Source organism: Vicugna pacos, chromosome 31 (genome assembly GCF_048564905.1).
Source record: "Vicugna pacos chromosome 31, VicPac4, whole genome shotgun sequence".
NCBI lineage: Eukaryota > Metazoa > Chordata > Mammalia > Artiodactyla > Camelidae > Vicugna > Vicugna pacos.
Window position 1 is genome coordinate 13,421,340 of NC_133017.1, and position 12,258 is coordinate 13,433,597.

At 43.2% G+C, this 12,258-nt stretch overlaps 1 protein-coding gene across 1 annotated transcript in view; it reads left to right on the forward strand.

The window, feature by feature from the left end:
- Positions 1 to 247: 247 nt before the first annotated feature.
- Positions 248 to 12,258, forward strand: part of LOC102536049 (polypeptide N-acetylgalactosaminyltransferase like 6) — a 43,090-nt gene continuing 31,079 nt past the window's right edge. The window contains exon 1 of the mRNA XM_072952487.1: positions 248 to 355. Coding sequence (XP_072808588.1) covers positions 248 to 355 — 108 coding nt within the window. The remainder of the gene's footprint in view (positions 356 to 12,258) is intronic.

A 12,258-nucleotide genomic window follows, 5' to 3' on the forward strand; every position in this document is an offset into this window, starting at 1 on the left:
ATGGAGCAAATGTGTGACTTCAGGGGCACTAGCTGATTTAGAGCCTAAGCTGTGAGTCCAAGGCTCGTGGGGTTTCCAGGAGCGATCGGAGACCAGTCCACTCCCAGAAAGCCCCAGCCGAACAGCTCTGTGCAGTGATCGCTGAAACTTACCTTGAAGTTCGCCTTTTTCCCCCAAGCAAAATGCCTCCTCCCTGATGATCACAGTCCTTCAGAGATGATTTTACTCATTTCACAGGTCTCCCGTGATGGCTGGAGGTCTCTTTGCTGTGGACCGAAAGTGGTTTTGGGAGCTGGGCGGCTACGACCCCGGCTTGGAGATCTGGGGCGGGGAGCAGTATGAGATCTCCTTCAAGGTAAGCCCCAGCCCCCCCTGTGCCGGTGGCGTTTTGACGGCTCTGGTGGGGTGTCACCGTGTTGTTCTTGTGACCTGTGCTGTGCATTGGCAACGAAAATAGACATGTCACTTTCCCACGTCAGCCCTGGGGTGAGAGAAGTTGCTTCCTTCGGATGGTCCAGGGAGACGCAGTTGTGCCATAAAAGAGAAGCATTCGAGAGAGAGTTCAAACTCCCACCTGCAGGCAGGAAACGTGGGGTCGAGCACATCTCCTGCCTCACTGACGGTGCATTCCTTCTGGGGCACCCAGCACACAGACGGAGGGGAATTAAGGTGGAAAACATCCAGTTACTGGAGTTTTCGCCCTTCTGTATTTGTTCTAGAAACAACAGTTCACATTTTGCTCATAACCACTTATTCCACACTTTCAATAACAGAAGAGTAATTTAAAAATATGAATGACAAATGAAAGCTATCCTTTGTGTAATTCCAAGTGAGTCATTAATTTTTATCGGAAATTTCTCGCTTTGACCGTAAGTACTCACTAAAATTACTTTATTATATGTGCACACACATGATATACACACATATAAGATAGAATATCAAACTCCAGGGTTTTTAAATGAAAAAAATTTACCACAACATGTAAAGACCAGATAATCAAAGCAAAATAGACTGTGCAAAAGGCTTTCAGTTTTCCTTTATCATTGTCATTATTCACATAGAAAATAGAATGATTCTTGCAAGGTTTATCATACAGAAATCTCATTAAATAAGTCAGCTTTTCCTAATTGCCTACACTATAAAATCTAACCAATCCTTACTGAGAAAATTAAGTGTATCCTGAATACAGTGAAAGTCAAACTTAAGAATCCAGCTAAACTTTTTGAATTTATGCATAAAAGAAAATAAAACTGATTTTGATAAAACAAACAACTATATTCAACGTGTTAACAGTCATGTTACGTTGCCCTCAAAGTGTCATGAAATAAACAGCCCCAAAGAGCAACTCAGGAGATGTGATTTCGGGCTTTAAGACATCTAGAATTTTCCATTTCACTGCTGGCAGTAAACCTGGAAAGACTGTTTACTAAGTTGGTGCTTTGTTTCACTATCATTGAAACTCATCTAATTTCACGTCTAAGGTACTCTTCCCCTTAACTTTTGTATACGTACCTTTGCTCCATTTAGTGAGCAAAATGCTGGGATGGACCAGACACTAAGCCATGAGTTTTACATGTGCTGTATAATTTAAAACCACAACTCTAAGAAGCAGGTGTTATCCCAGATGAAGAAACTGAGACAAAGTTTTAAAGATTTTAGATTTATTTTAACTTTTAAAGATTGAATAAAACTACCCAGAGTCGCTAGGGATTTAAAAGGCTCCATTCCTGCTCACTTGCACAGAATCCAGGTACACAAAATTGTCTGTTCACTCAAGTCACACCTACCAACCCCACTCCAGAGTTCACTGTCACAACCTTTCCATCTATGCCTAACGGTTCCTCTCACCGAACAGACGCGAGTAGCTTCACTATAGTTTAAGATCCTAGCAGCAAGCTTTCTGCTGACCCCGGCAAACTACAGCTGATTGTCAGACAGGGCCCAGAGCTGGGTGTGACGTTTGCAGTAATACCTTCCACTGGGAGAACAGAATGTTGCGTCTGACCCCAGCAATAAAGAAGAAGAAAAGAAAAAGGCTCTGCTGTTTTTGCAATTTCATCAGAAGTCAAGGGACGCTCTTTAGTTTCCACAGTTTCAGAGATTTCTTTTTCTCAGATTCTCTTAATTCATGAATTCTTTTGAGTTTAAAATGCTATGAAGAAAATCTCTGTTAAGCAGGAGATACCTGGTTCTGAATAACAAACAGGGTGCGGATAGAAGCGCGATGGAGAGTCTGCACAGTCCGCAGAGCAGACGCTCGTGCTCTGAAGCCGCAAAGGTGTTTCCCAGGCAGACATGAGCTTGAGTCTCCAACTTCTCTGTCACTGGTATCTGTCGCTTCTCTTCTGGGCGACCTGAGATTTTACTACCCCGTTTCCTATTTTTCAGTTATCTGTCATTCTGAAGGATATAACTGGAATGCAGCGTAGCCTCTTTGTCTAGAAACCATGGCAACGGCGCCAGAGGTTCGGACTAAATTGCCCCAGGTTGTTTGGCTGGAATGACGGATTCTCTGGTGACAGCTCTGTCTTGCAGGGTCCCATTTCAGACACATCCCTCCATTCCCCCCGCTACTGTGTGCTGACCTCAGGGGTTCCTGTCCATCCTTATTAGTATCTGTAACATAAGGGGGACAAACTTGAGCAGGTCTTTGGTAGCATTTGCATTGAAGACAAAGAATTTTCTCCATGTGACAGAAATCAAAAGAACTGCACACAAACACCTCTGTTAAATGGTATTAAAAATAAAAGAGAAAAGGAATACATATGTACAGCTGAATCTCTATGCGGTGCACCAGAAATTAACACAACCTTGTAAATCAACTATACATCAATAAAAAACAGAGAAAAATAAAAGGGAAAAAAAATCAAACATCTGCATTTGGGGACACAGTCCATAAACCGTGATTAATTTTACAGTGTAAAGCACGGTAAGACATACACTGGTCGGCCCTTCTGGTTTGGGAATAGGGACGGATAGCTGGGAGTTCACTAGTCCATCTCACACCATAACCCAGAGATTGTTTCAAGTCTAAACCTTAGAAGCTCTAATTCGAAAGCTTTCTATCTATGGTCATTAACAGGCATCTTTGCTTGTGGCTTGCGCTTCAACCAAGGAATCACCTCACCAGTGCTTATGACAAGATTCCATCACCAACTGAAAATTTTTCCAGAAAACTCTGCTTTATACTAAGGGCTGAGCTTTTGGTCAGACTGTGTTTAGCTAAGAGTGCTCCTCAATTCTGCATCTCTGTAAATGTCTTTCCTTCCTTTTTCTAACATCTGACCAGGTGAATAGATTTCATGCCATCCCATAAAAAGCCAACACGGTGTACTTTTCGGGAGGAAAAGAGCTCTCTAGAGACAAGATCTGTCTGCACTGCACCCAGTCTTGAATCTCCTTTATTATGAGTCTGAACTCCTACGTGGCCCAGAATGGCCCAGCTGTCTTTCAGACATTGCTAAGATGGCCAGCCGCCAGGGAGGAGGAAAAGCATGCAGTCAGCCATTCACAAGCTTTTACTGAGCATCTAATTTACACCAGGCACTGTTCCAGGTGCCCAATTTGGAGTTGCACCTGGAGACCAAGAGGAACTCAAGACAGGCTGCAGGGTGTGGCATGAAAGAGAGAACACACCTTTAAGATGGTGTCTGCCACTGGAGTGACTGAAATAATGGTAAAGCCGTTGTGGGTCCCTGACATGCACTGTGCAAGCAAGACTCTGTGGAAAAATGTAAAGGAGGCCCAGTAGAAGTCTTCGGGTCAAGTGCAGCTGAGATGAGTCCTTCAGCCATTAAACATAAACTTCGATTAAAGCAGAAAAGCACAAAAAAACTACCTTAAGAATCTCCTCTAAAGTAAAACATATAAATGTACATTTATTCACCAGTCTTTTTTTTTAATTGAAGTATAGTCGGTTTGCAATGTTGTGTTAATTTCTGGTGTACAGCATAGTGATTCAGTTACACATATGTATGTCTATATTCCTTTTCATATTCTTTTTCATGATAGGTTATTACAAGATATTGAATACAGTTCCCAGGGCTGTACAGTAGGACCTTGTTGCTTATCTATTTTATATATAGTAGTATCTGCAAATCCCAAACTCCCAATCTATCCCTCCATCCCTCAACCTTCCCGTCCTGGTAACCATAAGTTTGTTTCCTATGTCTGTGAGTCTGTTTCTGTTTTATAAATAAGTTCATCTGTGTCATTTTTTTAGACTCCACCTATAATTGATATCAAATGGTATTTTCTTTTCTCCTTCTGGCTCACTTCACTTAGTATGAAAATCTCCAGGTCCATCCATGTTGTTGCAAATGGTATTATTTTACTCTTACTTACGGCTGAGTAGTATTCCATTGTATAAATATACCACAACTTCTTTATCCAGTCATCTGTTGAAAGACATTTAGGTTACTTCCGTCTCTTGGCTACTGTAAACAGTGCTGCTGTGAACACTGCAGCAAGAGAGGCTTTGGGTCCCTGACTGGGGACACCTAGAGGCACGTGAGCCACATGCACACTGCATCCTCCACGAGCTGCACTCTGGGCTCCTCTAAATTGGAACGAGAACCTAAAGACATCTGGAAGATGTCTCAATCCAGGAACAGAATCCTTCTGATTTTTTTATGATTTTATCCAATCTTTTAGGATTACTTCACTTACATCCAATTGGACAGCAATTTTTTTAACAACAACTCCATCTTTCAAACTCCTCAGATTAGTTCTGACATGAACAACAACACTTCAGAACACTAATGTCATCAGTTTAAGTGATATTTAATTAAATCACATAATTACAATTTTTTAAAACTAGCATAATCACATTTGGGAAGAAATGCCCTGCCTTTGAGATACACACATAACAACTATTATGAGCCGAAGATTCCGTGTGTATTCAGTGCAGCCTGTATTCAGCCATGTCAGCCTCCTGTCCCGTCTCATCCTGCCCCAGACCCTTCAAGGCCTGGGACCACAACCGCTCTGGCTGCTTCCTGCTGAAATGGGGTGTAGTCCTACCTCGATTTGGGGAATGGATGCCAAGTTGGAAATACTCCCAAGTTCCAAGCACTGGATCCAAGTCTTGTAGGATTAAGATCTGACAACCAGAGGAATTCAGAAGAAGCCTGAAAACCAGCCTGGACCTGACACTTTAGGGGAGACCTGTAGCCAGATAGCTAGTTGTCTGAGTAGGTTTTAACTTTTGATCTGGTATTAACACGTACACGATAGGAGCTACTGGCCACTTTAGGTGTCCCCTTTTTCCAACATCTGATCTACAACAATTTTATTGTCTAAAAATTTAATAGTTATAAGAGGAGACCTTGAGGGCACAAGGTTGCAGCTGCCACCTGGCACTGCCTCAGGAGTGGCTTGTGGTCTCCCAAGTGTGTCACAGCTCAGAAAATTCGAGCTCTCAATGATACAAGAGTGTGTCTAAAATCACACCAGTAGCCACCTAGGTTTACCTTGGGTGTCTGAACCGCAGCTGCTCCACTCTGACTTTCAAATGCACTCCCCTCCTCAAGACCAAGGCAGATGGACAGCACGTGTCCAACAGGCCATAAAACAGGCCGCTTTGGACAGGAAAATTTAAGTCAAACTGTGCATAAGCCAGAATGCCTTCCCCACACCTCAGTATGTGCAGACTTCCCCATCATTTCCCCTTTTGATGACAAATCTTTCAATAGGAAACATTGATGCTCAAAATATCTGTCACTGGTGCTGGGGTGGTGGCTCCTGCCCCCAGTTCAGATCACGCCCTGCGGTGCTGGGCCTCCTTTCAATTTGCCTCGTTATCCACATGTCTGAGTAATTAATCAGACATCGTGAACAGTGTCAGAGGGTTGTTAACAGGGAAACACTTACACCCGATGTTACACAAGCATCGTACGTGTGCTTCGTTAGACCTGACAGCTCCGTTAGGGAGCTCTCTTTCTCTCCTAAGCACTGGGGGCAACAGTGTGGTTGGAAGTAAAACAGTAACTTTCAATATTAATAAGGAGACAAAAATTTGATAAATAGTTCAATTAAAGAACTTAAGTTAAAAGCCAGTATTGTTTCGGACAACCAAAAAATTACAACCATATTCATGAGTTTAGTCAACCCTACATAATCATTTTTACTAACAGTTTTATGAAATCAGAGTTTTCATTAGACTTTTTAAATCTCTTACCCAGCTCAGCAGAATGATTTAAAAGAAACCTGTACCATCAAAAAGTCCTCTCGATGAATCTTCTTAAAGATGAAGCCGTTTTGCAAAACATCAGCTTAACTCTCCATGAGTGACAAAAGACTTAAAAAGGCATGGTGAAAAATCTGATTACCATGTTTTTGACAAAGAAGCTTCATCAAGTTGCTGTGACAGATGGCATTTTAGGGTAACAACTAGAATTCCTGACCAACAGCATTATGCCGGGACATACCTAAAATTCAGAAACTGTCATTTCTAGAACGTCTACATTGATGACATTTATCCGTGCTGTATAATCTGAGGCGGCTTCTCACTCACCTGCCAGTACTTCCCATGTAATTAACAAACCAAGCAATCCTAGTTAGTTGAATATTTTTCTCTGAAATGCCTCAGGGGCCCTCTGAAGCCTCCCAAAGTTAGCTGAAGTCAAAACACCTTTAATTAGAATCTGATAAGAAGTTGGTCAAGAATACCAAAGAGTCTCACATAATCTGTTATCAGAAGCCATTACAAGTAAACTGTTCTTTGAACAGGGAGGAACCAAATCTAGTTGTGCACCAGCCCACTTCCAGCAACAAAATCCATTCACCCACATTTAGTCTCAGCCCGACCGTGCTCAGAACTCATGCTTCTGGGGTCCCTTTCCACAAACTTCCCAACTCTCTGTATCCACATTAGTCTGTCCCCTATGTTTTTTCCCACCCAGAAACAACCAGCTCTGGGACCAAATCACTTTCTTCTCCCTTGACAAAGCGCAATTCCATTCCTCATAACGTTCCTCTGTTCAAAACACACATCCTACTTTCCTACTGTACAATGAAATGTTTCCCCCATCATTTTCAGTGGTTTTAATTACACATCCAAGTTAGAATCCCCAACTCCCAAAAATCTCCACTTCCAGTGAGAACCAAAAAGCAAGCAGTTATATGAACTGTCCCCTCCACTAGCATGCTGTGGACTGGCAAACACAAACACCGTCAGTAATTTATAAACGCGTGTGCTTTGATAGACACTGTCTCAGGGTGGCACCAAACACACCCATCAATCGTGCTGAGTCCCTCAGCTTGTCTGCAGAGGGAAGCCAGAGCTCAGCAGTGGAAGCCTCAGGATCTCGCTCCGCCTCAGGAATGACCCAGCCATTCAGCAAACCTCCACCATCCTCCCTAGTCCAGTACAACGCCGACATTTCAAGCTCCCAAGTATCCAGAGAGGTCATTTCCGAGTCGACGTTCCTGAAACCCGGTCACTTCCAAGGGGTTCACCCCAAACCTCCCATCTCACTTGCATTTCATTCACTTACAAGAATCAATCCCCAGCACCACCAGGAAAATAAATAAATAAACAAACCAAATACCTCCCCACTTACTGTAGGGGGCTGATTAAATTAACCATTATTTATACACACTGTGGCCTCCAGTGTGGCCTTTAAAAAGACTGAAGCAGTTGTCTTTTCACTAACATGGGATCAAAGCCAAACCTACTATTGTTGAGAGAAGAGAAAAGACAAGGTACAAACATACCTGCAAAAATCAATAGAAGGAAGGTAAAATTTTGTTGTTTATATTTAATAGTTTACATGTATAACCTATGCCATACAGTGTATATGTAAGTACTTGTAAAATAAAATTACAGTGTTAGTTTCACAGGCAGACGGTAGTCACAGCTGTGCTCACAGACTCAGGAAGTACATGTTGAGAGCCTACTGTGTGCCAGACACTGAGAATGTAATAATCCACAGAAATGACCTGTTCTCTGTCTCATGGAATTTAGTCTGAGGAGAGACTGAGCATAAATAAATAAATGAATAAATAAAAAAGATAATTTCTGTTGTTGGTAAGTCCTAAAAAGGGTTCAACCAGCCAATATTACAAAGTAGGAGCCCCAGGGTAGAGATGCTTATATTGGAAATAACGGTTTTTAAATATTTGCATCTATACTCAAAGTGGAAGATGGGGGAACGGGCTGCAGTATTTATGGACCCTCGTCCTCTTATTCCCCCGCCTTGGGGGTCTCTCATCCAGCCACCCCCACAGCACTGTTTGCAGCAAATGCTCCATGTGTTTCAGGACCACAGATTTTCAGGAGAAACCACAAAATAATGATACACTATGTACCAAAGAAAAGGGGTGGTTCCCGGGGCCGTGACCGCAAGCCGGTCCCTCGGTCCCCCAAGCCCCGCAATTGCTAATTTCCATATCCCTGGTTCCCCAGGCCAGCCTCTAGCGTACTGGCAGAGTTTTCATATGGTTTTAATTCGTAAGCGTTTTTCCACTTTCTCCATAGTTGTCTGAAAATACGAAAACCTCCTAGGTGTTTAATTTATGTCCCCGAAATAGTTTACTTGCCTCCCTAGAAGGGTACATCTCCATCTCATTTTGGAAGGGTACTCTTTCCCCTTAAGCCATCTCTCTGTAAACTCCCCTGATCATGCTTTGCACAAATGATTTTGTTAGAATAAAGTTAGTCTTATAAAATGTACTCATTAGAAATCCTTTCTATGCCAAGGATGATTCTAAGATATTTTATGTGCCTTCTCATTGCTTTTATGAGACAGCTACGTTTAAAACCCTCTCCTCACTTCTGAGCCTGCAAAGGACCTCGAAGCATAGCTGCATTTTGTGTCTCAAACGTGACAGACGCCTTTTTATGGTTTATCATATACCTTCACACACCCAGGAACGTATCTGGATTTGTTCCCCGGCGGGTTTCTTCCCCTGCGGTATTGAGCCTCAGTGACATAAAAATAACCATTCCAATTCAACATGCCCAGAATTGATCTTCCAAAGAAAATATTAAAATGACTCTAAACTCATTCAGAAACTCAAAGATAAACAGAAACAGCTGGTAAATGCCTCACAAGCCAGTCTGAGCTTCGTTTCAATTACCCAACAAAAGGCACCTCAGGTGAAACAGAGCATTTTGAAGTTAAATTTTATGTCCGTGGGATCGCAGCCTAACGGGCAAATCTAAATTCCTTCCAGTGGTTACCTCCTTTATGTCCGATGGCATTTTCCTAATTCCCTATTTAGTTTTAGTTTAGCTTTTATAGATTTATAAAAGCTGTGAAGCGAGCAGGACAGAACAATTTACACAGCATCCCGTACCTGTGTTAAGGTCAATTTAACTTCCTATTGAAGTCTTTTTCTAATTTTGAGTTTTTCTTTCAGATTTTTTGTATTTTTTCTGGTTGCCATGTCCCCTAACAGAGAAAAATGAACTATAGTCAAATCGCTCTAATGCAAGTCAGTTTGCCCTGTGTGCACCCCTGCCCAAGAGATGTGTATAGAAAGTGATCAGAAAGAAAAAAGAAAAAAACAACCTCTCCATGCAATTCTCAAATTCCATCACCCAAATCCCAGTAATACTATACAGAGCCCGGGGTACACACACGCACTAACCTGAGACGTACAAGGCTTGATTTTCACACTCCACAGCAAGGCCGGCAACCTACAACACACACAGCTGGCGTTAGGTGACCCCAGGACTCCCCGCCTGTCTCCAGAGTGTGAGAGTGACAGATGAGAATACAGTCTACCTCCCCCCACACACAGCCACAGACTTACATGTCATAAGCCCGACCCGTCCCACACAGGGCAACATGTGGATGCACGGCCACCACCCCGTGTGGCCCCCGACACACCAGAAGACTGAACCAGTCCCCTAGGGAAACAGCAGCATGGGACCACCATCCCTGAGCACTGACTATGTGCCAGGTAAAGGTGCTACGTGTCTTACCTAACCGAGTCCTTACAGCCGCCTTACCAAGCAGACACGTTATTTACCCCGGCTTTACAGAAGACGAGAATGAGCCTCGGACGAGGGTCCTAGTCTGCCCAGCACAAAACCTAGTCCTAAGTGCTCTTGGCCCGATTCCGTAGTGTGAAAGCTCACCTCCTCAATATAGAAAATATGTAAATGCCATTATGAATCTTAAGAGTGCTCACTTTTTAATTTTGTTGGAATTTCTTCGCATGGAATGTTACCCCTCCTCAAATGTAATCCCTTCTCAGCTGAAACCTAGAGAACCCGTGGCGTCTCCAAGGTTCCCGCTGTGATGTTCTGAGCAGAATCAGATGAGAAGCTTTTGACAGAGGTGCTCCGTGCTCCTACACACTCAAACACACTTGCCGTCCAAAGACAGAGCTTTTTACTGTGGATCCTTTCACAAGAAAACAGAGGCCTTCGGCCTCTCTCCCGGGATGTTCCCCCACCCCTCAACGATGGCCACGGGAAGCCCTCCGGCTTCCACTCTTGGCTTCACCACCACACAGCTCAGCCCAACTTTGTGAAATCTCAAGGAAGGACTTCAGTGAGTGTGCGCCCGGCCACACCCCGCCCCAGCCACTGGGAAGGTGGAGCGACTGACCGCCCAAGCCTCGGGCAATGAAGAAGCCCATGTTTGGGGAAAGACGTCATTCCACTGCAGAAAGCCAATTCTAAAGCATTTTTAAAGAACTTTATTTTTAGCAGATGGGGAAGCCAGGAAATCAAAACAATAGACCTAAATTCTGGAGCAGACAGAAATAATGGTAAAAGCAAATGCTGCTCCCACCGCCCCTTCTAAGCTGCAGAATGATGAGTTAAGGAAAACGAGGGATTAAGTCCTTAAACCGTGGTAGTCTCCCTAAAGAAGCGCTCTGAAGATGTTCAAATCCGTTCTTTCCTCCCCAAGAGTTAATGTTTCAAATACCCTAAAAAGTGATGTATCTGTTTTGATGTTCCAGTCCCCTCCCCAATCACTGTTTCTAAGGCTGCTTTAGTGTTACTGCCAACATGAACACCACGTCTTAACAGTGGTGTTCTTCGGAACAACGTATCCTCCGAAGACATGCGTCCCCACCCAGGCCTCTTGAAGCTCATTAAATGCAAGATCGCTTGGGCACGATTTTTTCATACTGACATAACAGAGCATTTCTTACTTTGAAAAAAATCTTAAGCAGATGGCTTCTGGAAAAACAAGAGCTTTTCCCCTGAGACTGAAAACCACCCTATCCTCAGTAAAGACTGTGGATACGTTTTCCAGTTTCTGCTTTTATTATATTCTGATCAGCACATTGAAAAGGGGAGACAGGAAGGGTCAGAATACACTGCTCTTTTTTCCCTCCTGATCTCAAAGAATAACCTCAAAACCCAGGTTTCTAAGAATAAAATGAAGCAATGGTGAGCATGAACCTTTCTGCAGTTACCCTTTTTAGATCAAGTCAGGCCAGAAGGAGCAGTTTTTATTACATCTAGCCTGGAAGAGGAGTTTTCAATCTATACACTGAAGATTTTTTAGGTTAACAACTAATATTTTAATTTCTAGGTAGATGGTAAAATGCTTGATTATCTAGTTTTAAGAAGGTTTTCAAACTTAACCCACCCAAGTCACACCATACAGTTAGAAAATTATCTTCCAGACCCAGAAATTTAATTACTTCTTTATATATAATGTGCTGTACTTCTAACATCAACCATTTCTTTACTTTATAGTAAACCAGTTACAAATAAAAGTGACCTCAAGGCAGTTTATTACCCTGAAATTTGTATCTGGGTACCTTGGAGAGAACAATTTTTATTTTTCATGGCAGCTAAATGTCAGGTTATTTTTAAATAACTCAGTTGTGTGGAATTAACTTTATATCAATAAGCCAATAATTGAACCATTCATTCATTCAACAGATACTTACAGGGCACCAACCATGTGCCAGGCACTGTCCCAGGTGCTTAAGATACACCTCAGTAAAAGACATGAAGACCCTTGCCGTGGTGAGGGAGGGCGGCAGACAAATAAAAATCGTAAGGAGTAAGTGAGGTGTCGACTGAGTGAGAAGGTGGGAAGGGCGGTGAGAGAGGAAGCTGGGGGCAGGGAGGGGAGTGATGAGGGCTGGTGGTGAGGACGAGAGGGTGTTTGGGGCCAGAGGATTTGGAGCTAAGACGTGAGAGGGAGGAGTGAGCCAGCCCTGGGGAGTCCCGCAAGAGAATTCCAGACGGAAGGACCAGCCAGCACAAACGGCCGAAGGTGGGAGAATGTCTGGTGTGTTGGAGGAACAGCAAGTGCCCAGAATTGCTGGACCAGAGGG